This window comes from Salmo trutta, chromosome 7 (assembly GCF_901001165.1).
Source record: "Salmo trutta chromosome 7, fSalTru1.1, whole genome shotgun sequence".
Taxonomy (NCBI): Eukaryota; Metazoa; Chordata; class Actinopteri; order Salmoniformes; family Salmonidae; genus Salmo; species Salmo trutta.
Window position 1 is genome coordinate 16080884 of NC_042963.1, and position 25912 is coordinate 16106795.

Consider the following 25912-nt stretch of genomic DNA (forward strand, 5'->3'; position numbering starts at 1 on the left):
GTTCAGGCAGGGCACAAATTACACTCTACAATCTCTCTGTCTGGACCGGGTGGGACCCATGATTTCAACAGAACTAGACTTCACAGGTGAGAACTGAAATCTGCCTGACTGGTGAATAGGAATATATATCTAATAAAACTGAAAATTTTGTTTAGATGTTTCTGGAGTCAGTTACCTTTGCACACCTAAAGGTCGGGAGCAAGGTGATAGATCTTCTGTTGAATCTGACAATTAATCTGGATGGTTGTACAGTCGTCTCAAATAAAACTGTGAAGGACCTCGGCGTTACTCTGGACCCTGATCTCTCTTTTGAAGAACATATCAAGACTGCTTCAAGGACAGCTTTTTTCCATCTACGTAACATTGCAAAAATCAGAAACTTTCTGTCCAAAAATGACGCAGAAAAATTAATCCATGCTTTTGTTACTTCTAGGCTCGACTACTGCAATGCTCTACTTTCCGGCTACCCGGATAAAGCACTAAACAAACTTCAGTTAGTGCTAAATACGGCTGCTAGAATCCTGACTAGAACCAAAAAATTTGATCATATTACTCCAGTGCTAGCTTCCCTACACTGGCTTCCTGTTAAGGCAAGGGCTGATTTCAAGGTTTTACTGCTAACCTACAAAGCATTACATGGGCTTGCTCCTACCTATCTTTCCGATTTGGTCCTGCCGTACATACCTACACGTACGCTACGGTCACAAGACGCAGGCCTCCTAATTGTCCCTAGAATTTCTAAGCAAACGGCTGGAGGTAGGGCTTTCTCCTATAGAGCTCCATTTTTATGGAATGGTCTGCCTACCCATGTGAGAGACGCAGACTCAGTCTCAACCTTTAAGTCTTTACTGAAGACTTATCTCTTCAGTAGGTCCTATGATTAAGTATAGTCTGGCCCAGGAGTGTGAAGGTGAACGGAAAGGCTGGAGCAACGAACCGCCCTTGCTGTCTCTGCCTTGTCGGTTCCCCTCTTCCCACTGGGATTCTCTGCCTCTAACCCTTTTACAGGGGCTGAGTCACTGACTTACTGGTGTTCTTCCATGCCGTCCATGGGAGGGGTGCGTCACTTGAGTAGGTTGAGCCACTGACGTGGTCTTCCTGTCTGGGTTGGCGCCCCCCCTTGGGTTGTGCCGTGGCGGACATCTTTGTGGGCTATACTCGGCCTTGTCTTCGGACGGTAAGTTGGTGGTTGTAGATATCCCTCTAGTGGTGTGGGGGCTGTGCTTTGGCAAAGTGGGTGGGGTTATATCCTGCCTGTTTGGCCCTGTCCGGGGGTATCATCGGATGGGGCCACAGTGTCTTCTGATCCCTCCTGTCTCAGCCTCCAGTATTTATGCTGCAGTAGTTTATGTGTCGGGGGGCTAGGGTCAGTCTGTTACATCTGGAGTATTCTCTTGTCTTATCCGGTGTCCTGTGTGAATGTAAATATGCTCTCTCTAATTCTCTCTTTCTTTCTTTCTTTCTTTCTCTCGGAGGACCTGAGCCCTAGGACTACCTGGCATGATGACTCCTTGCTGTCCCCAGTCCACCTGGCCATGCTGCTGCTCCAGTTTCAACTGTTCTGCCTGCGGCTACGGAACCCTGACCTGTTCACCGGACGTGCTTGTTGCACCCTCGACAATTACTATGATTATTATTATTTGACCATGCTGGTCATTTACGAACATTTTAACATCTTGACCATGTTCTGTTATAATATCCACCCGGCACAGCCAGAAGAGGACTGGCCACCCCTCATAGCCTGGTTCCTCTCTAGGTTTCTTCCTAGGTTTTTGGCCTTTCTCAGGAGTTTTTCCTAGGGAGTTTTTCCCAGCCACCGTGCTTCTTTCACATGCATTGCTTGCTGTTTGGGGTTTTAGGCTGGGTTTCTGTACAGCACTTTGAGATTTCAGCTGATGTACGAAGGGCTATATAAATACATTTGATTTGATTTTGATTTGATTTGATAGTAGGCCACATGCTAACATTGCTATTTCCTCTGAAGCTATGGATCCTGACGACATGGACGAAGATCGACTGCTTGATTACGCTATTCAGATGAGCATTCAAGAGTCATGCCCCAAATATTATTATCATCTTTAGAGAGGTAATGCATGATACGAATACACTTCTGAAAATACTACATGTCCTAGGCTACTTTTGCATTTTGCTATATGCTGTCATTGTTGAGATCAAAATGACATGAACACTTTTATTAATATTATGCTTACTTAAATTATTTTGGAACACTGTCTGAACATGATCTCCTCTGTTTCAATATTCTCAGTGATGAACATCTGAAGATCCTAAAGGCTATTGATCGAGGTAAATGCATTGTCACTCTGTCTGATTACTGAGATTGTCATTTTCACATTCAGGGTTTTATGGGTAACACTTTACTTGACTTGACACCCAGCAACAACACATTATGACATGGTCACAACCATGTCATAATATGTCATAACAGCTAACAAATTGTTATAACCTGTCATAATATGGTTATAACACTGTCATGACCAATATGTTTACACCTGTTGTGACATATATTGCGTTATTTTATGGCTGATTATGACACCTACTTAAGAGTGTGAAAACCTATATTTATTATTATTCAAATGTGTTTTTTCCCTGCCAAGTAGTTTCCTTTTGTTTGAAAGTTTGTTTCCTAAGTCATTTGTGGTTGTTGAAATTAATTATTTACAGTCATGTTTTTTCCATCATATTTTACATAACTTGTAGAAAATGCACTTTATGACACTGTCAAGAAGCATTATGACCATCCTGTGTCACTTTACTTAGACAAAGAAAATACACTTTATGACACTGTCAAAAAGTATTATGACCATCATAATCATATAAGCCAGATAAGTCTATCACCTACATGCCCTCGGTCTAAGGCACTGCATCTCAGTGCTAGAGGCGCCACAACAGACCCTGGTTCGAATCCAGGCTGTATCACAACCGGCCGTAATTGGGAGTCTCATAGGGCAGCGCACAATTGGCCCAGCATCATCCAGGTTAAGGTTTGGCTGGGGTAGGTTGTCATTGTACATTTTTATTTTATTTATTTTTTATTTATTGTAAATAAGAATTTGTTCTTAACTGACTTGCCCAGTTAAATAAAGGTTAAATAAGAATTTGTTCTTAACTGACTTGCTGTCACGTCCTGACCAGTAATTATTTGCTATTGTAGTTTGGTCAGGACGTGGCAGAGGGTTTTTTGTTTATGTGTTTCGGGGTGATGGTTTATGTAGTAGGGTGTTTGATTTATTATTTCCGGGTTTTTTGGTCACTGCTCTATGTTAGTCTATTTCTATGTTCTTTCTAGTTAGTCTGTTTCTATGTTTAGTTAATTGGGGCGTGGACTCTCAATTGGAGGCAGGGGTTGTCTAGTTGCCTTTGATTGAGAGTCCTATATATTAGGTTGTGCTTGTTTAGCTGTCTATGCCTGACAAGACTGTATTTCGTCGTTCATAATTTTTGTGATTTTTGTATACGTGTTTGTTTGGTTTTCCTTCTTTCTCCTATTAAAAGAAGATGAGTATACAATCCGCTGCATTTTGGTCCTTTCCAGACGACAATTGTGACAGAACCTCCCACCACAAATGGACCAAGCAACGGAGTAAGTAGCAAGGGGAATTCAATATGGACTGGCGGGAGAAATGGACGTGGGAGCAGATTCTGGCCGGAGAGGGCCCATGGAGGAAGTCTGGTGAGGATCGGGAACGCTACCGGTGAACACGACTGGCGTTTAAGCACGAGAGGCAGCCCCAATCATTTTTTTGGGGGGGGCACATGGGTAGTTTGGCTGGGCGAGGTTTAAGCCCCAGGCCAAATCCCCGTACCTTTTCTGGGCAACCACTGAATGGACATGGCCCGTGCTTCGGGGTAATGGGTACTGTGGCGAGGCCAAGTATTTTTAGGCCGGTACGCGCAAAACCAGCGCCCCGCATTTTCCAGGAGGAAGTGGGCATCCAGCAGTTAGAGCGATGCCAGTTCTGCGCTCGAGACCGCCAGTACGCCTCTACGGTCCAGTGCGTCAGCCCAGTTCGACTCGTCCTGTTCCCGCTCCCCGCACTAGCCCTGAGGTGCGTGTTCCCAGGCTGATACCTCCAGTACCAGCACCACGCATCAGGCTTCTAGTGCGTCAACCCAGTCCGACTCGGCCTGTTCCCGCTCCCCGCACTAGCCCTGAGGTGCGTGTTCCCAGGCTGATACCTCCAGTACCAGCACCACGCATCAGGCTTCTAGTGCGTCAACCCAGTCCGACTCGGCCTGTTCCCGCTCCCCGCACTAGCCCTGAGGTGCATGTCCCCAGACTGGCACATCCAGTACCAGTACCACGCATCAGGCTTCCAGTGCGTCAGCCCAGCCTCGAGAGTATCCGGCACCAGTGTGCGGTCCAGAGTATCCGGCACCAGTGTGCGGTCCAGATTATCCGGCACCAGTGTGCGGTCCAGAGTATCCGGCACCAGTGTGCGGTCCAGAGTATCCGGCAACAGTGTCTAGTCCGGAACCGAGGGAGCCTGCCTGCGATCCGGAACCGAGGGAGCCTGCCTGCGACCCGGAACCGAGGGAGCCTGCCTGCGACCCGGAACCGAGGGAGCCTGCCTGCGACCCGGAACCGAGGGAGCCTGCCTGCGACCCGGAACCGAGGGAGCCTGCCTGCGACCCGGAACCGAGGGAGTCTGCCTATGACTCGGAACCAAGGGAGTCTGCCTATGACCCGGAACCAAGGGAGTCTATCAGCAACCCGGAACTGAGTAATTCTGACGATTCGGAACTAGATATGATTAATTGTATATGAAATGAGTCTGCCTTCAGTATGGAACGGAAGAGGTCTGCCGAACGATCCGGAACGAGGGGAGTCTGCCTACGGCCCGAAACTGATCAAGTCTGTCTGCATTCTGGAGGACAGTAGGCCGGAGCCAGAACCACCTCCGGTATAGGTGGGTTGGGGAGGGGGGGTGTAGCACAGGTGCCGTCGTTGACGGCAGCCACCCTCCCTTCCCTCCCTTTAGTTTAGGGGGAATTTTTCTTTTTGTTGTTTTTTTGTTTATTTATGAGGTGCATCCGGGGTCTGCACCTTTAGGGGGGGGGTACTGTCACGTCCTGACCAGTAATACGATTATTTGCTATTGTAGTTTGGTCAGGACGTGGCAGAGGGTATTTTGTTTATGTGTTTCGGGTGATGGTTTATGTAGTAGGGTGTTTGATTTATTATTTCCGGGTTTTTTGGTCACTGCTCTATGTTAGTCTATTTCTATGTTCTTTCTAGTTAGTCTGTTTCTGTGTTTAGTTAATTGGGGTGTGGACTCTCAATTGGAGGCAGGGGTTGTCTAGTTGCCCACTAAATGAATGCACAGACCAAGCAAAGCAAACCGTGGTGTTGTATCTCACACTGCTGATGTACTGCACTCAAAAAAACTTTGCAATGAAACTGCATCAAGCCCACTTGTTCCATTGTAGTGAAATAATATTTGTCATAAACTCAGCAAGAAAAGAAACAACCCTTTTTCAGGACCCTGTCTTTCAAAGATAATTCGTTAAAAAAAAATTACTTCACAGATCTTCATTGTAAAGGGTTTAAACACTGTTTACCATGCTTGTACAATGAACCATGAACAAATAATGAACATGCACCTGTGGAACGGTCATTTAAGACACTAACAGGCAATTAAGGTCACAGTTATGAATACTTAGGACACTAAAGAGGCCTTTCTACTGACTCTGAAAAACACCAAAAGAAAGATGCCCAGGGTCACATGTAACAATACCTGCACAGGATCAATACATCCTAACATCACAGCTGTGGGACAGGTACAGGATGGCAACAACAACTGCCCGAGTTAAACCAGGAACGCACAATCCCTCCATCAGTACTCAGACTGTCCGCAATAGTCTGAGAGAGGCTGGGCTGAGGGATTGTAGGCCTGTTGTAAGGCAGGTCCTCACCAGACATCACCGGCAACAACGTCGCCTATGGGCACAAACCCACCGTCGCTGGACCAGACAGGACTGGCAAAAAGTGCTCTTCACTGACGAGTCGCGGTTTTGTCTCACCAGGGGTGATGGTCGGTTTATCGTCGAAGGAATGAGCGTTACACCGAGGCCTGTACTCTGGAGGGGGATCGATTTGGAGGCGGAGGGTCCGTCATGGTCTGGGGTGATGTGTCACAGCATCATTGGACTGAGCTTGTTGTCATTGCAAAACAATCTCAACGCTGTGCATTACAGGGAAGACATCCTTCTCCCTCATGTGGTACCCTTCCTGCAGGCTCATCCTGACATGACCCTCCATCATGACAAAGCCCCCAGCCATACTGCTCGTTCTGTGCGTGATTTCCTGCAAGACAGGAATATCAGTGTTCTGCCATGGCCAGCGAAGAGCCCGGATCTCAATCCCATTGAGCACGTCTGGGACCTGTTGGATCGGAGGGTGAGGGCTAGGGCCATTCCCCCCCAGAAATGTCCGGGAACTTGTAGGTGCCTTGGTGGAAGAGTGGGGTACCATCTCACAGCAAGAACTGGCAAATCTGGTGCAGTCCATGAGGAGGAGATGCACTGCAGTACTTAATGCAGCTGGTACTGTCTGTTACTTTTGATTGTGACCCCCCCTTTGTTCAGGGACACATTATTCCATTTCTGGTAGTCACATGTCTGTGGAACTTGTTCAGTTTATGTCTCAGTTGTTGAATCTTGTCATGTTCATACAAATATTTACACATGTTAAGTTTGCTGAAAATAAACGCAGTTGACAGTGAGAGGACGTTTCTTTTTTTGATGAATTTATATTATGTTATACATAGTCTTATCACGGGTCGCATGTGGGCTATGTAATTAATAATGACAAAGCCTATTAAACTGATTATCTGACTCCATAATGATGATTTTGCAATATGCAAGCAAGACTATTGATGACTTACATTAATAGGCTATCAAGAAATATCTGAGAATTGAATACTAAATGCAAGTATCTCATATCATTGTAAAATTAATGATTACATTATACAAGACATGAACATAAGTTACAATGCATTACTGACATTAACAAAGCATTCATAATCTGGGCATGATCAGAGAGGGAGAGAGAGACAAGGAACCCTTGGCTTGTGCCATGGCCCATTGGTCATGGGAGAGAGAGGGTGAGAGAGAGTGTCATCATCACCTCCACTACTATTTTGGGGGCTGGGCCAGCTCGACACCATTTTATGTAGCTTAGATGAATCATGTCCAATTACTTGACAACAGAAAACTGCTAGGAAACTGTGGACTGATATTGAATGGCTGATACTTCATCATCAGACACTAATGCTCCTGTGAAAAGTCATCATTCTTTCTGGTACATTCTCCACCCAGGTGACATACTCGCCCTCCAAGAGCTGTCAGAATTTCAAGAAGGCTTCAGTGAGGCAGATGACAGGGGCTGGTACCCTCTGCACAAGGCAGCTGTCCAACCTCTGGTGAAGATGCTGGAGATAGTGTTGTGTGGTAGGCTATTACGGAGCAATTACATCATGGGCTGCATATCTGGACTCATACTGCATATCCCATAAATCTGCTGGCATGGATGTGGATATTTACTGATTCATAGGCGACATGACTTGTCTTGTTGGACATGCTAGAACTGGTTCCTGATCTCTTGGGTTGTGTCCAACAGCGTCTTTTAGGTTGTCCCTGGAGGAGAAGACAATGGAGGGAGAAACACTGCTAACTCCAGCAGCTATGGCTGGTCTGGTGGACAATGTGAAGATGATACTTGAACATGGAGCGTCTCCCCATAACACCAACAGCAAGAAATAATCCCCTCTACTGCAGGTAATAGTGAAAGGTATAAAGTCTGTGTCCTTGGCATCCTTGTTGTCACAACAAGTATTATTGTTGAAATGACTCCAACCATATTGTTCCCCTGATATTCAACAGTTGTTGTGATTTCTCCCGGTCAGCTGTTAGACTTGGGTTGTATGAAATGGCATCTGCCTTGATCACGAGAGGAGCCTGTGTGGAGCAGGTCTGTCTGAAGCAGTCGACTGCCCTGCACGAGGCGGCAAAGTTAGGCTACTCTCATATCATGGAGCTGTTGTTTGAACATGGAGGTCAGGTCTCTGAGATTGATCAAGACGGCGTGACTCCAATGCCATTGCAGCAGAGCACGCCCACTCAGAGGTTCTAGAGATCCTTATTTACAGTGGTGAGTAGGTAAAAGCACGATAGCTCCAGTTTGCCCTCTGATAGGCTAGAGCTTGATATAACTTTGAACATGTTACATAAAACAACCCAAACCCAGAGTCAGATATATATATATAAGAGTCATATCTATATAGAGAGTTAGGCCAATGCGGTTTCTGTCTGAATGTTACGAGAGCGCCACTTTCTCCTCCATAGTCGTTGCTAGGTGATAATTGATGCTTCCGCTTTGTGCCGTTTATTTCTGATAATTTTCAAAACCTATGAAGATGTCCAGTGAAAGCAGATATGCAATTTATTAACACCACAACACAGGACCGACTTGGATACACATTATCCCAAATGCTAATCAATAAAAACGTATCTGAAATCCGCTGCTCTGTTCTGCTTGTTTACAGCGGGTCATTTCATAGAGAATTGTTGGAGGCACTCTCGTATTGTTATGTCATCAACATTTTGAGAATAAAGGCGCTAACATGGAATCCGCTCTAAAAACCTGGCCGAAATCTCTTAATATATGGCTCTGCCCAAACCCATCGGACACTGCATTTAGACAAGCAGCCCAATTCTGGTCTTTTTTTCACTAATTGGTATTTTGATCAATCAGATATGCTTAAAAAAGATCTGATGTGAAAAGATCTGATGTGATTGGTTAAAAGACCAGTTAGTGGAAAGAATATCAGAATTGGGTTAATTGTGTCAACGCTGCCAAATGACTATGGGGTAAGGTGTGATTTGGGACATCGTGAGAATCTCAATTGAATTTCCTTGATTTCTCATGTCCTCTCTCCTCGCCTTCTCAAAACCCATTGGACAGATGACGGGAGGGACATCTGACCTTTTCATCCATGTAACGCTTGATGTAGTGGGTGTGGAGTCAGGCACAGGAAACAAGAGCGTTTGCTATCGTGTTCCCCGAACAGGGAGAGGAGTCACCCTCGGCAGGAGTCGTGACAATCCAATGGGTTTTGAGGAGGCGTGGAGAGAGGACCCGACAAATTAAGGAAATGCAATTGAGATTCTCCCATTGTATCTATCCTACCTATCCTACCAATCCTTGACTTCGGCGATGTCATTTACAAAATAGCCTCCAACACTGTACTCAGAAAATTGGATGTGGTCTATCACAGTGCCATCCGTTTTGTCACCAAGCCCCGTATACTACCCACTACTGCGACCTGTATGCACTTGTTGGCTGGCCCTCGTTTCATATTCATTGTCAAACCCACTGGCTCCAGGTCATCTATAAGTCTTTGCTAGGTAAAGCCCCGCCTTATCTCAGCTCACTGGTCACCATAGCAGCACCCACCTGTAGCAGGCGCTCCAGCATGTATATTTCACTGGTTATCCCCAAAGCCAACTCCTCCTTTGGCTGCCTTTCCTTCCAGTTCTCTGCTGCCAATGACTGGAACGAATTGCAAAAATCGCTGAAGCTGGAGTCTTATATCTCCCTCACTAAATTTAAGCATCAGCTGCCAGAGCAGCTTACTGATCATTGCACCTGTACATAGCCCATCTGTAAATAGCCCACCCAACTACCTCATTCCCATATTGTTATTTATTTTTTGCTCCTTTGCACCCCAGTATCTCTACTTGAACATTCATCTTCTGCACATCTATTACTCCAGTGTTTAATTGCTAAATCTCGCCACTATGGCCTATTTTTACCTCCCTAATCGTACTACATTTGCACACACTGTATATAGACTTTTCTATTGTGTTATTGACTGTACGTTTGTTTATCCCATGCGTAACTCTGTGTTGTTTGTGTCGCACTGCTTTGCTTTATCTTGGCCAGGTCGCAGTTGTAAATGAGAACTTGGCCTACCTGGTTAAATAAAGGTGAAATAAAAAAATACATAAAAATTCTCTGAGAAATGACAATAAGCAGAAGCTGGATTTCCTCTCCCTACAACTAGGTGGCAATGTGAATGCACCGGTGCCCAATGGGGACAGCATGCTGTATGATGCTGCACAATCTGGGAATCCAGACTGTATAGATTTCCTTCTGCGACATGGAGCCAACCCTAATGTACCTAGCCTGTGCTCAGAGCTACCCATTCATCGAACAGCATATGAGGGCCATTACCTCTGAGTACAACCTGTGAGTTCTCTAAGGAGGATGGTGGGAGGAGCTATAGGAGGACAGGCTCATTGTTATGGCTGGAATGGTATAAATGGAACAGTATCAAACACATCAAACATATGGAAACCACGTTTATTCCATTCCAGCCATAACAATGAGCCTGTCCTCCTATGGCTCCCCCTACCAGGCTCCTCTGCTAGAGTCCATTGTTTATCTTTAAAATAAAGAAGAGCAGAATGTAGTTCGAAGGAAAACTACTTCACTGATCAGAGTTAACTTTTCTCTATCAGGTCACTGATAATTTTTATTCTGATAGAAGGGCAATCAGACTTTCAGGCCAGAGTTCCGTTCACTCTGCAGCCGACGGAGTCCATGTACAATGCCTGGAGCTACTCGTGGAAAAGAGCTTTGATGTCAACTCTCTCCTAGACTTTCACATCTCTGAAGACTACAGAGACATGAGAAAAAGTGCATTGTACTTTACTGTCTCTAATGGAGACGTGACCTGCACTGAAATGCTGCTGAACACAGGAGACAAAACTGACCTGGCCGCTCTATTCTGCCTCCTGGGGGCGGTGAGAGATGGGCAGTACGAGATTGTGAAGCTGCTTTTGGCCAGACAGGCAGACATCAATTGTTACTTTTCCGTGGTGGGTGACACTGTGTTTCCACCGGCTCTGCAGTACTGCCTGCGGGACGAGATGATGATGCGTCTGCTGCTCAACAATGGCTATGACGCAGATAAATGTTTCTGCTGTACCCATGACAGCACCTAGGATGACCTGAGGGACCAGACTGATTCCAATTATCAAGAAAAGTTTCTGTGAGTTATCATTTTAAATCCAGAATCTCTCATAAAATCCACATATTAACGATTGTAATAAATGCCCTAACAAATCTCTTTTGTCATCCCTGTCATCCAGTTCTGTAATTTCATCAGAGTTTCCTGGCTGGTGCACTTGGCTGGGAGAGCAGTGTGGATCCTTCTGGACTACGTCAGTCACGTGCCTCTCTGTCCAAAGCTGAGACAGATCCTGGATAAGCACAAAGAGTGGCCTTAGATCAGCTGCATATTAGGTGGGTAGTTTGATCAAATTTAAAGGAAAAAACAAGATAAATGTTTAGGCAATGCAATGGCCATGAGTAGGGGACATGGCCCACTAAAAACCCAAACTACCTTTGCTCCTGAACCTGAAACCTCTCTTCTGTCTTACTTCTCTGACCAAGCGAAACCCCGTTCACTGACACATCTGTGCAGACTGGTGATCAGGAAACAGATGACTCAAAAAGACTGGAGGATCCAAACATCAGGGACTCCGCCCCCTTCCCACCCAGACTTTAATAAATTCACCTTTAAATAAATTTCACCTTTATTTAACCAGGTAGGCCAGTTGAGAACAAGTTCTCATTTACAACTGCGACCTGGCCAAGATAAAGCAAAGCAGTGCGACACAAACAACACAGAGTTACACATGGGATAAACAAACATACAGTCAATAACACAATGGAAATGTCTACATACAGTGTGTGTAAATGTAGTAAGATTAGGGAGGTAAGGCAATAAATAGGCCATAGTGGCAAAATATTTAAAATGTAGCAATTAACACTGGAGTGATAGATGTGCAGAAGATGAATGTGCAAGTAAAGATACTGGGGTGAAAAATGGCACAAAAAAAAGAATAACAACATGGGGATGAGGTAGTTGTGTGGGCTATTTACAGATGGGCTATGTACAGGTGCAATGATCGGTAAGCTGCTCTGACAGCTGATGCTTAAAGTTAGTGAGGGACATATAAGTCTCCAGCTTCAGTGATGTTTACAATTTGTTCCAGTCATTGGCAGCAGAGAACTGAAAGGCGGCCAAAGGAGGAGTTGGCTTTGGGGGTGACCAGTGAAATATACCTGCTGGAGCGCGTGCTACAGGTGGGTGCTGCTATGGTGACCAGTGAGCTGAGATAAGGCGGGGCTTTACCCAGCTAAGACTTATAGATGACCTGGAGCCAGTGGGTTTGGCGACGAATATGAAGTGAGGGGCAGCCAACGAGAAAATACAGGTCGCAGTGGTGGGTAGTATATGGGGCATTGGTGAAAAAACGGATGGCACTGTGATACACTACATCCAATTTGCTGAGAAGAGTGTCAGAGGCTATTTTGTAAATTACATTGCCGAAGTCAAGGATCGGTAGGATAGTCAGTTTTACAAGGGCATGTTTGGCAGCATGAGTGAAGGATGCTTTGTTGCGAAATAGGAAGACGATTCTAGATTTAATTTTGGATTGGAGATGCTTAATGTGGGTCTGGAATGAGAGTTTACAGTCTAACCAGACACCTTGGTATTTGTAGTTGTCCACATATTCTAAGTCAGAACAGTCTAGAGTAGTGATGCCAGACGTGCGGGTGCGGGCAGCGATCGGTTGAAGAACATGCATTTAGTTTTGCTTGCATTTAAGAGCAGTTGGAGGCCACGGATGGAGTGTTTTACAGCATTGAAGCTCATCTGGAGGTTTGTTAACACAGTGTGCAAAGATGAGTCAGAAGTATACAGAATGGTGTCGTCTGCGTAGAGTTAGATCAGAGAATCACCAGCAGCAAGAGCGACATCATTGATGCATACAGAGAAAATAGTCGGCCCGAGAATTAAACCTTTGGGCACCCCCATAGAGACTGCCAGAGGTCCGGACAACAGGCCCTCCGATTTGACACACTGAACTCTACCTGAGAAGTAGTTGGTGGACCAGGTAAGGCAGTCATTTGAGAAACCAAGGCTGTTGAGTCTGCCGATAAGAATGCGGTGATTGACAGAGTCGAAAATCTTGGCCAGGTCGATGAATACGGCTGCACAGTATTGTCTTTTATCGATGGCGGTTATGATATCGTTTAGGACCTTGAGCGTGGCTGAGGTGCACCCATGACCAGCTCGGAAACCAGATTGCATAGCGGAGAAGGTACAGTGGGATTCGAAATGGTTGGTAATCTGTTTGTTAACTTTGCTTCCGGTGACTTTAGAAAGGCAGGGTAGGATAGATATAGGTCTGTAACAGTTTGGGTCTAGAGTGTCACCCACTTTGAAGAGGGGGATGACCGCAGCAGTTTTCCAATCTTTAGGGATCTCAGATGATACGAAAGAGAGGTTGAACAGGCTAGTAATAGGGGTTGCAACAATTGTGGCGGATAATTTTAGAAAGAGAGGGTCCAGATTGTCTAGCCTAGCTGATTTGTAGGGTCCAGATTTTGTAGCTCTTTCAGAATATCAGCTATCTGGATTTGGGTGAAGGAGAAATGGGGGAGGCTTGGGCAAGTTGCTGTGGGGGGTGCAGAGCTGTTGACCGGGGTAGGGGTAGCCAGGTGGAAAGCATGGCCAGCTGTAGAAAAATGCTTATTGAAATTCTCGATTATCGTAGATTTATTGGTGATGACAGTGTTTTCTAGCCTCAGTGCAGTGGGCAGCAGGGAGGAGGTGCTCTTATTCTCCATGGACTTTACAGTGTCCCAGAACGTTTTGGAGTTTGTGCTACAGGATGCACATTTCTGTTTGAAAAAACTAGCCTTTGTTTTCCTAACTGCCTGTTTTCCTAACTTCCCTGAAAAGTTGCATATCGCGGGGGCTGTTCGATGCTAATGCAGTATGCCACAGGATGTTTTTGTGCTGGTCAAGGGCAGTCAGGTCTGGAGTGAACCAAGGGCTATATTTGTTCTTAGTTTAAAAAAAATTGAATGGGGCATGCTTATTTAAGATGGTGAGGAAAGCATTTTTAAAGAATAACCAGGCATCCTCTACTGATGGAATGAGGTCAATATCCTTCCAGGATACCCGGGCCAGGTCGATTAGAAAGGCCTGCTCGCTGAAGTGTTTTAGGGAGTGTTTGACAGTGATGAGGGGTGATTTGACCGTGGACCCATTACGGATGCAGGCAATGAGGCAGTGATCGCTGAGATCCTGGTTGAAGAAAGCAGAGGTGGATTTAGAGGTCAGGTTGGTCAGGAGGATATCTATGAGGGTGCCCATGTTTACGGATTTAGGGTTGTACCTGGTGGGTTCCATGATAAATTGTATAAGATTGAGGGCATCTAGCTTAGATTGTAGGATGGCCGGGGTGTTAAGCATATCCCAGTTTAGGTCACCTAACAGTACAAACTCCAAAGATAAATGGGGGGCATTTAATTCACGTATGGTGTCCAGGGCACAGCTGGGGGCTGAGGTGGGTCTATAACAAGCAGAAGTAGATTCAAGGTATAATGTACAGACAAGGATATGGTAGGATGTGAGTACAGTGGAGGTAAACCTAGGCATTGAGTGACGATGAGAGAGGTTTCGTCTCTGGAGGGACAAGTTAAGCCAGGTGAGGTCTCTGCATGTGTATGGGGTGGGACGAAAGAGCTATCTAAGGCATTTTGAGCGGGACTGAAGGCTCTACAGTGAAATAAAACAGTAAAAACTAGCCAAGACAGGAGTAGACAAGGCATATTGACATTAGAGAGAGGCATAAAGCAATCACAGGTGTTGATCAGGAGAGCTAAGACAGCAATGGAAACATGGTGATGAATGGGCAGAGTGGGTCAGTTAGGTACATACAGGACCCGAGTTCGAGGCTGGGGCCGACAGGTAAACAAAATTAGGTACCGTGTTATTGAAACAATCCAGGGGGCATAGCTGTGTAGCAGAGTGATCATAGGGTCAAAAGAACAGCAATAGGTGAGTCAGGGTGCTGTTTTCTAGTCACTACTACGCTAGGCGAGCAGGGGACACAGCGTTCTGAAAAGTTAGCGTGTTGGGGCTAGTAGCTGGTTCTTCGGCGACATCGTAACAAAATAGCCTGCTGAGACCACATCGAGCGATCACGTCGGCAGTCCAGTCGTGATGGATCGACGGGGCTCCGTGTTGACAATAAAGGGTCCAGGCCAATTGGCAAAGGAGGTATTTTAGCCCTAGAATTAGCTGGTATATGGGCCTAGCTCGCGGCTAGCTGGTGCTTGCTTTGGGACAGAGGCATTAGCTAACAGTAGCCACTCGTTTGCAGCTAGCTAGCTAGAACAAGGAATAGACTGAAGGAATACCTATTCTACAAAGAAAATGATTTGTGTGGCAAAATTATATGTATGGACAAGTGAAAGTCTGTTGTGTTTCATAGTTAGGGTGAGGCACAATGAAATAGTTCACATAAGGAAGGAGGGATGATGGTTCTTATAGTAAATGATGGCATTTACTTGGATCCAGAATAAGAATATGTATGTTTATTTTATTTATAAAGAGACTAGACCACTTAACTATGAGAACAATCATCTGTATTCATAAACTCGTCTTAAAAGTATACATAAATTTTGCAACGTCGTTTTTCAATAATTTATTTATTTTCATTTACTGTTCGTCTTTGCTTTTACAGTGAATTCAATGCATGGCAATACGACTCATTCCATGTTGCTGTTGTTTTTAAAACAACTTATATTATATTGTTAGTACTGAAACTGACACCTGTCTAGATGTTGGCTATCTAATTAAATATTTGGATTATCAAAACATTGAGGTTAATGCTGATTACTGACACCAGTTGATTGCTGCATGGAACATCACAACACTTCAGGAGTGAAGTGGAATGACCTGCATTCCTTCAGTGACAGATAGTGAAAGCAGGTCAACTCTAATTATAACCATATATTGCCTGGAGTGCAAACAACAAACATGCACTCTAACCTGATAATGGCAGACCTCTGACTTCCATGTGAAAAAATGATACCATGTTAACACCAGAAATGATTTTATATGGATTGAAAATACAAAATACAAAACAGGAGCCATTGAGGAGGTAGCATACTTCAGTCAATTGTCTTCCTGAGAGTTTCTTAGATGTTTCACTGTCCTCCCAATATGTTGTAATCTTCCACTAGAGGGCAACATTAGCATTTATGCTATACACCTATGCTCACGAGTTTGCGGAACCCATGGAAATGTCCTGGGGGAATATGGGACCTTGAACTGTTCATGGTCAATCTACTCAAAATTGGACATTGCCTGGTCTTGTTTGGGTAGTAACTGCCATAGATATTAGATCACTGTCTGTAGGGTATTATATCATATTACAATATTTACTGCTTAATGTCCTTTTACATTTGATTCAAATGTATCAAGAAGCTGATTAAACAGCATGATAATTACCCAAGTGCATCTCTAAAATGTGCAGTTTTGTCACACAATGCCACAGATGTCTCACGTTTGAGGGAGAATGCAATTGGCCTGCTGACTGAAGGAATGCTCACCAGAATCATTGCCAGCGAATTTAATGTTAATTTCTCTAGGTCATTTTAGAGAATTTGGCAGTATGTCCAACCAGCCTCAAAACCGCAGACTACGTGTAACCACGCCAGCCCGGGACCTCCACATCCGAGTTCTTCACCTGCGAGATTGTCTGAGACCAGCCACCTTGACAGCTGATGAAATTGAGGAGTATTTCTGTCTGTAATAAAGCCCATTTGTGTGGAAAAACTAATTCAGATTGGCTGGGGCTGGCTCCCCCACTGCCCAGTCATGTGAAATCCGTAGATTAGTGCCTAAGGAATTTATTTCAGTCAACTGATTTTCTTATATGAGCTGTATCTCAGTAAAATCATAATTGTTTTTGCATGTTGCATTTATATTTTTGATCAGTATATATTGTCCTTCTTTATTATTTTCCCCTAACCCTACCATCCCTCCCCCAATCAGAGTAAACTAATTGACAACAAGACTTCTATTTCCAGCTTATACATACTATATATATTTTACAGACATGCTGCATTTTACATTAGTTAAAGTATATTTTTCAATACCACCATTCAGCTATTATTATATTATCGATCAATTGACTATGGCTTTTGAAGTCACCGTCATAGGATGCCACCTTTACAACAGGTCAGTTCATCAAATTTCTGCCCCGCTAGAGCTGCCACGGTCAACTGTAAGTACTGTTATTATGAAGTGGAAACATCTAGGAGCAACAGCGGCTGAAGTGGTAAGCCACACAAGCTCACAGAATGGGACCGCCGAGTGCTGAAGCGCGTAGTGCGTAACAATCGTCTGTCCTCGGTTGCAACACTCACTACCGAGTTCCAAACTGCCTCTGGAAGCAACGTCAGCACAAGAACTGTTCTGTCGGGAGCTTCATGAAATGGGTTTCCATAGCCAAGCAGCCACACACAAGCCTAAGATCACCATGCGCAATGCAAATCGTGGACTGGAGTAGTGTAAAGCTCGCTGCTATTGGACTCGCGTTCTCTGGAGTGATGAATCTTGCTTCACCATCTGGCAGTCCGACAGACAAATCTGGGTTTGGCGAATGCCAGGAGAATGCTATCTACCCGAATGCATAGTGCCAATTGTAAAGTTTGGGGGAGGAAGAATAATGGTCTTGAGCTGTTTTTCATGGTTCAGGCCCCTTAGTTCCAGTGCAGGAAAATCTTAGCATGACAGCGTACAATGACATTCTAGACGATTCTGTGCTTCCAACTTTGTGGCAACAGTTTAGGGAAGGCCCTTTCCTGTTTCAGCAAGACAATGCCCCTGTGCACAAAGCGAGGTCCATACAGAAATGGTTTGTCGAGATCGGTGTGGAAGAACTTGACTGGCCTGCACAGAGCCCTGACCTCAACTCCATCATGAATTAGAACACCGACTGCGAGCCAGGCCTAATTGCCCAACATCAGTGTCCGACCTCACTAATGGCTGAATGGAAGCAAGTCCCCGCAGCAATGTTCCAACATCTAGTGGAACACCTTCCCAGAAGAGTGTTTGGTATTATAGCAGCAAAAAAGGGACTAACTCCATATTAATGCCCATGATTTTGGAAGGAGATGTTCGATGAGCAGGTGTCCACATACTTTTGGTCATGGAGTTTATTTTGCTTCCTCTTTAAATATATTGTTTGGTGAATCAATAATGACTATGTTGAAGATCAAAAAAGAATTTGGTGCATTTTCCCCCATATTTCATCCAGTTGGCTTTATTTTTCATAATATATTACACTTGATCTTTCTTAAATAAGTTCCTCCAGTTATTTTTGTTTTTCCTCAAACATATTCTGTGCCTCTGTGGTCCAGTTTTTATTGCTATCCATCTGAACTGTTAGTTCTTCTATTTCCTTTGTTAATATGAACTCTTGACCAAAACTGTTTTTGTTTTAAAGATAAGTACTGAATTGCATGGCCTCTGAAGGCACATTTGAAAGTTTCCAAAACAATAAGGGGATCTGTTATGTAGGAAAAAGTCAGTTATAAATGATTGTGTCTTGGTTAAAAACAAGTTGTAATCCAGTAGGCTTTGATTACATTTCCAATGACCTCGGCCGTGTGGAAATTCTGTAAGAGTAATGTGTATGCCAATTATTTGATGGTCTGACCACATTCTGTCCCCTTTGAACACTTTTTGAACTTTTGGTGGCAGCGAGAATTACATAAGAAAGTAGTCAAGACGACTAGCTTGATTCAGCCTCCTCCATGTACTGTATATCTCACTAGGTCAGGATATTTGAGCCTGCACCATGTACTGTATATCTCACTAAGTCAGGATATTTGAGCCTCCTCCATGTACTGTATATCTCACTAGGTCAGGATATTTGAGCCTCCTCCATGTACTGTATATCTCACTAGGTCAGGATATTTGAGCCTCCTCCATGTACTGTATATCTCACTAGGTCAGGATATTTGAGCCTCCTCCATGTACTGTATATCTCACTAGGTCAGGATATTTGAGCCTCCTCCATGTACTGTATATCTCACTAGGTCAGGATATTTGAGCCTCCTCCATGTACTGTATATCTCACTAGGTCAGGATATTTGAGCCTCCTCCATGTACTGTATATCTCACTAGGTCAGGATATTTAAGCCTCCATATATCCACTAGTTCCCATATGTCCATAATATTTGTGATTTAAGTTGATGAGGGTGATAGTTTGTAGTGTGATTTCCTTTACAGAACATTGAGGTACTTAATATTAGAGTTTTGTATTGACTGTAAGCGAGATAAATTATTATATATATTTTCAAAAGAAGTGTGGATAATCATTATTTGGACGGTATAGATTAATGAGCCAAATCTGTTAACGCCATTAGCATATTTAAAAAGATCCACCTTCCTTGCCGAGCTGTTTGAACATTTAGATCGACATTCTTTTTTAATTAATATCGTCACCCCTTTTGAGCTTCTTTGACCATGAGAGAAGTATATCATCCCCCTCCCCCAGGCCCTTTTACACACAACTTAATCTAAAGATGTAGAATAAGTTTCCTGTAAACAATAGATATTATATTCCTTCTCTATTAGCCAGGTAAAGACCAATCGTCTTTTCTTATCATCTGCTAAGCCATTACAATTCTAACTACCTATACTTATTTCACTTCTTACCATAATGAGATACACGTTTCAATTATACTTACAATAATATGTTTGTAAACTTCATTAAAAAGTACCATGCTGACTGAATGTCCAGATAGCGGTACCATGATATCTGCACTGTTAAGCATACTGTATCTATGACTGAGTAAACCTCCAATTGTCCTCCAATATTTTACCCACTAAAACCTCCCCCCCATCCCAAGTTGGGTTGTCGTCTAGGTGACTGGCAGACCACCTCTGTACACATGGATCCTAGGGCCTTTAAGAGACTGGGACCCATCCCTTGAAAAGAACACAAGGTGCCACCTACAGAACAAAACCAGATTAGAAGCCAACAGCATTTCTAGCGCTTTCGCCTCGGTTGTACTGTATATATATATATCTTTTTTCAATAATACAAAAATCATGCATATCTTCATTTATTACCACAATTGACAAATAATATGCATATTAGTGTAGGCACTTCCTATGAAGGATTGTTACCTTTAACAGTTACAGTATGCTTAACAGTGCAGATATCATGTTACAGCTACTGTTAATAGATATTCAATCATCAACCAGAAAAAAATACATTTTTGGCAAGCAATTATTATTCATTTTATATTAGAGCTTGTGATTCCGTCCTATATGGTCCCTAACATCATTACCCCATAGTAACGAATGTGGGCTGTATACATGCACACAACTCACCCCACCCACCCACCTCTACACCTCTCTCCCCTTCCACCCATAGACCGACCTATAACCCCCCCACACACACACGCACGCACGAACACACACACACGTGTTCAACAATTGTTCCATCCCTGAGCCCAACTTGAGAGTTGACTTGATGTGTGAAATGTGTATACCATTGTAGCTATTTGAGAAGGCATGCCAAATTGAGGAGGAATGGTAAGATTTGATTAAACAATGTCTAGTCCTAGCTGATGGAACACGGATACCCCCCTTCCCCCCAACAGACACACACACTGGTCCCCCGTTGTGACCCTTCTTCTCAGGTACCTCTGTGCAGTCAGACCATTTGATTATTCTGTGCTGCCAGGGCCACAATAATTTGCCCCCTCTCTGATTGTCCGAGTGTGTAATCCCCCCGCCCATGGGTTACCGAAGCCAGTGGTGCCAGCACCGCCACTACCTGGGTGGGGGTACTCCAGCGAATTCCCACTGGCTAAGTACAATGTCGTCAAAGTGCTTTAGCAGCTTTGAGAAAATCCTTGTATATTATGCTCTCCCATCTGGGGTCTTTAGCTTTGTTGGACCAATCCTGCCAGGCATGCTTAGACTCATCTTTGTTTTTATTGCGCTATATAAAATATTAAACACGTTTGTTTACTTTCTAGTGGCATTCATAAGAATAGATAGATAACTCTAAATTCCCAAAACATGTCACTACAATGCTACTTGGACATGCCAATTTGCTTGCCCTAAGTGCGTTAAACAATGTATGAACAATAAAGTTTGGCGGTGTAAAGGACTTGCATTATGTTTAAAAATTAATCAAGTGTTTTTCATGGTTGCAAAAGGGAGGGATGCAAATGCAACCGCAATTTAAGAACGACCCACCAGCTGCTTAGAGAGCCACTATATTGCAATGGATTGACAATTTGTCCTTCTATATTCCATGTCCATTTTTTTTAGATACATTTTTTATATAATCTTATCACTTTCTTTTGTTGTTCTTCCATTATTGCAGTTTGTCTACACCCTCTAAACAGATACCCACTTTTCTTTTGTTTTTGTTCATCATCTTCTTCCTCCTCTGGGAAACAAGTGCTTTTACCCAACAACCAGTACTGCATGTCCTGACACATTATGTAACACCATTCATGTTAATTTTTCATGTCTCCCTCAGGCTTTGTTGGTCTATTTTTTCTCCCTGGGTACGAGCTATAGTGATAGGTCTCTTCAGAGCCACTAAGTGGCCTCACATTGCTCCTGTAAACCTATCTTGTTGATCCCCACACCCTAAAAAAAGAACATCATTGGCAGACACTTTACACATTTCCCTCCCTTTAAGGGTCTTATGGCAGCTGGGAAGATTAGACAAACAGAGTCTCTCTTTCGCCATCAGTCTTTCTCTCAGACTCCCTACATCCACAGCATCTCTGGCCACATGCCTTTACCATTACCTAGTAGCTTTAAGAGAGTGTGCGGAAGATTCAGTTGAAAAAGATCCTCACTAAGATCCAAGCGTTTCTGACAAGTCCATCATGAGTACCTTTGGGTACCGAAAGGAGCTGAAGAAGTATGAATCAGTGGATGAAGATGAGGTGTTGGCTGGCTTGTCGTCTGAGGAGCTTCAGGAGCTGGAGAGGGAGCTGGCGGATATGGACCCGGATGACAATATACCTATCGGGCTCAGGCAGAAAGACCAGACCGCCAAGACCCCCACAGGCACCTTCTCCAGAGAGGCACTACTGAAATACTGGGAGGACGAGACACGCAAACTGCTAGAGGATGACAGATCTGAATCATCCCCTGAACATGTAAGAAAGGGGATGGTATTTCAAGGCTTAAACCAGAGAAAACAAATATATATATTATTCTATAGATGACTTAACTTCAGAGGGCTTCCAGATGCAACAAGATCAATTTCAGGCATCTCAAAAAATATTGGCAGAACAAAACAATCTGAAGTTAAGTTGATACGTCCAACTCCTTAACAACATTTTTCCAATTTCGGTGATGAAAAATACAATTTATTTAAATCAAACTTAAATATTTTAGGTGCGACTTGAAAAGGTTTATTTATTTCATTTTTTATTGTGAAATAGCAGGGACATCTTTGGATTTCAGTGTCTCGCTGATTGAAATGGTCGATTACTTATATTCTGCATTACAGTATAATTTTACAGATAACATTACCTTTTGCCACCAGCCTATCTGAAAATAAAAGATAAAAGACAGATGGAGATGTTTTTACTTTTGCCAATGATAGAAATCACAATAATTTGAGATTCAATATTTTAAATAAGAATGATTGAAGATTATAAGAAATGCAAGAGGTTAAGGGAAAGGTTGAAGTATATATGCAAATGAAGTGTGCCAAACATTTATCGTTGTATAAGAGTTCAAACAATATAAAGACTGTGTTCATTGCCTACTGTGTTATTTTGATATGAGTTAGTGGAAAACAATCAAAAAAAGACATTGTCTCCGAAATACCAGCAATAATGATTCCGTGTGCTCAGATAGTTCTGGAGGTATTCCTCATTAAGAGACAGTAAGTGGAGAATGTGATGTCTCAACCTAATTTTCCACCCTGTTGTAAAATACAGGACAGAATGGAGGAAGGACAGACTGATAAGAGTGAAGAGGAATGTGTGACAGAGAGTGACAGTAACAGCACAGAGTCTGAGGACAGTGATGAGGAAGAGGAACGCCAAAATGGAAGGGAAGGGAGCGAAGACGAGGCAGGTGAGGATGAGAATGGTTCAACTGAGGCTGAAAATGAAGAGGAAAAGAAGGACAAATGCAAACAGGAGCCTTTACCAACTTCTGGTAGACATGGGCAGAACGCTGTTGACCACCTGTCAAGAAACCTAGGGAATTGTTCTGAAAGGGGAGACTGGAGAACAACAATGACTGACCAAAACCTAAATGTGACTCCAGAGAGACCTTGTGGGAACCCTATCGTGATTGACGAGGCACTTGAACGGATCCTTCGCGATGATCCCACAATGAGCGAGCTCAACTTCAACAACATCGAAGACATCTCTCAGGAGACCTTGCTGCGTATCTCCGAAGCACTGAGCGCCAATACACACGTACGTGTTTTTAGCCTTTCTAACACCCGAGCCAATGACCGGGTTGCCCTTGCCATCTCCAAGATGCTCAGAGAAAACTGCTCCATCACCAACCTCAACATTGAGTCCAACTTTGTGTCCGGCCAGGGAATCTTGGCGCTGTTGGCATCGCTCCAACAAAACACTACTCTGGTGGAGCTGCGCTTCCACAACCAGAGGCACATCTGCGGGGGGCAGGTTGAGATGGAGATGGTTCGCCTCCTAAGGGACAACAACACCCTCCTCAAGCTGGGCTACCAGTTTGATCTGCCAGGCCCCAGGATGACTGCCACCAGTATTCTGACCCGCAACCAGGACCGACAGAGGCAGAGACGGCTGCAACAACAGAGGGAGAAAGGCCATCCAGAAGCAACAGTCCAGCCCAGGGCCGATGCCGGGACAACAGGCCTAGTTTCTGGATCGCCTCCTTCAAACAAACCCCCCTGGTTCTCTCCAAAACATGTGAGGAATGACCAGACCCCAAATAACATCCCTCCTCCGCCTCCCCCTCCTCCACTCCCTGGCCTTCAGTCTGAGAGGAATACACCAACCAGGAAGATTGCAGAGATGATCAAACAACATGAAAGGAGTACAAAGGGTCAATCAGGCCAAAAGAAACCCAAATCCAAGAGGGGCAAAAATGGGGCCAACAAGAAGTGCAGCTCTGACATTCTCAAGGAGCTGAAGAATGCCTTGAAGCCTTCTTCGCAAAAGAAGAAAGACAACCCACCCCGGCCACTAGCACCTCTGAGCCCTACCCGGGATGATCTGATGGCGGCCATTCGTGGTAGCAGCATTAGATCACTCAAAAGGGTAAGTATGACAGACGCACAAACATACAATCATTAACCAGTGACAGAAATGTTTTTATTAGCACATAAATCTTGATCATTATTCAAAAAAGGACGTTCAACAAACATAAGCCTACTGGAGTGATTACAGAGTGTACCCCGAATCAAAACTCAGTTGTACTCATATGATGCAACAAATAAAACTGAAACACTCTTCCAAAAGTCATTACACAGCCTTTGTGGAAACAGTGCTATCATTAGATGACAACCTTCATAACCCTGTGAATTCCTCCCACTTAATACAGTTATAAATAGCTGAACATTACCCCCCCCCCCTGACTCGATAAGACTAATGGCTTGGAGCACTGATGCACACAGGATGACAGTGTGCCAACAGACCAAACAGTCTACAGCATGGATCACCATGAGGCTGTCAGTTGAAAAATATGGTTGTCAAGAAGAGAAAATAGATAAATTATCTGACCAGAATAAAAAAGTGATAAAGTCCATGACCCATTAGAGTAAAGAAAGGTAGCGGCGTAGGACGCACCCCCCATGGTAGAATGTTTAGAATTACAGGAAACTGCAAAATAGCAAAATTCGTAGAATAGCATGAGATTAGCTATAAAACTGAAAATATGTAGAATTGCAAGAAATTAGCATTATAACAGCAACATTTTCTCTCAGCCTCATGGCAAAATATGTGGAATAGCATGACATTAGCTATATAACTGCACATTTTTCTCTTTACCACTTGGAAACAGCAATTCTGCACATTTTTCCCCCCCAAAAAATTTTTCCTCCCCAACCCCCCTAAAAAATGCACATCTGCGTGCTTTATATAGCAAGCCAGGGCCATGTGACTGATGGCCCTGGCTTGAAGCAAAGTATTTTTGTGAATGGATGGTGTATCTACATACAATACCAGTCAAAAGTTTAGACACACCTACTCATTAATTTCTTACAATTTTCTACATTGTAGAATAATAGTGAAGACATCACAACTATGAAATAACACATATGGAATCATGTAGTAATCAAAAAAGTGTTAAACAAATCAATTTATTTTAGATTTGAGATTCTTCAAAGTAGCCACCCTTTGCCTTGATGACAGCTTTGCACACTCTTGGCAGTCTGTCAACCAGCTTCACCTGGAATGCATTTCCAACCGTCTTGAAGGAGTTCCCACATATGCTGAGCACTTGTTGGCTGTTTTTCCTAGACTCTGCCACCCAACTCATCCCAAACCATCTCAATTGGGTTGAGGTCGGGTGATTGTGGAGGTCGGGTGATTGTGGAGGCCAGGTCATCTGATGCAGCACTCAATCATTCTCCTTCTTGGTCAAATAGCCATTACACTGCCTGGAGGTGTGTTGGGTCATTGTTCTGTAGAAAAACAAATGATAGTCCCACTAAGCCCAAACCAGATGGGATAGCGTATCACTGCAAAATGCTGTGGTAGCCATGCCAGTTAAGAGTGCTTTGAATTCTAAATAAATCACAGACAGTGTCTCCACCAAAGCACCCCCACACCATCAGACCTCCTTCTCCATGCTTCACGGAAGAAATAATCCGTTCACCTACTCTGCGTCTCACAGAGACATGACGGTTGGAACCAAAAATGTCAAATTTGGACACATCAGACTAAAGGACAGATTTCCACAGGTCTAATGTCCATTGCTTGTGTTTCTTGGCCCAAGCAAGTCTCTTATTCATATTG

At 43.9% G+C, this 25912-nt stretch overlaps 2 protein-coding genes and 1 pseudogene across 3 annotated transcripts in view; all 3 read left to right on the forward strand.

The window, feature by feature from the left end:
* Window positions 1-11018, forward strand: LOC115197026 (ankyrin repeat and SOCS box protein 15). Its single transcript, XM_029758151.1, has 6 exons — window positions 1-86; window positions 1985-2086; window positions 2267-2304; window positions 7339-7470; window positions 7640-7797; window positions 10936-11018. The coding sequence occupies exons 2-5, from the start codon at window positions 2055-2057 to the stop codon at window positions 7780-7782; spliced, it is 345 nt and encodes a 114-aa protein (XP_029614011.1). The 5' UTR covers window positions 1-86; window positions 1985-2054; the 3' UTR covers window positions 7783-7797; window positions 10936-11018.
* On the forward strand, window positions 10519-11079 carry LOC115197787 (ankyrin repeat and SOCS box protein 15-like; annotated as a pseudogene).
* Window positions 10986-25912, forward strand: part of LOC115197025 (leiomodin-2) — a 20662-nt gene continuing 5735 nt past the window's right edge. Inside the window, exons 1-3 of one of the 2 annotated variants that reach the window (XM_029758150.1) lie at window positions 10986-11075; window positions 11176-11329; window positions 22895-24214. In XM_029758150.1, coding sequence (XP_029614010.1) covers window positions 22901-24214 — 1314 coding nt within the window. In that variant the 5' untranslated portion in view covers window positions 10986-11075; window positions 11176-11329; window positions 22895-22900. Of the gene's footprint in view, window positions 11076-11175; window positions 11330-21248; window positions 22103-22894; window positions 24215-25912 lie in introns of those variants that run through there. The other variant, XM_029758149.1, reaches the window with a different exon arrangement.

What these genes read in the sequence shown, in the direction of transcription:
- LOC115197026 (XM_029758151.1), top strand. Translation starts at nt 2,055, where the DNA reads ATGCCCCAAATATTATTATCATCTTTAGAGAG. An exon ending in TTATTATCATCTTTAGAGAG is followed by an intron (nt 2,087 to 2,266) that starts GTAATGCATGAT and finishes CAATATTCTCAG; the next exon opens with TGATGAACATCTGAAGATCC. An exon ending in CCTAAAGGCTATTGATCGAG is followed by an intron (nt 2,305 to 7,338) that starts GTAAATGCATTG and finishes TTCTCCACCCAG; the next exon opens with GTGACATACTCGCCCTCCAA.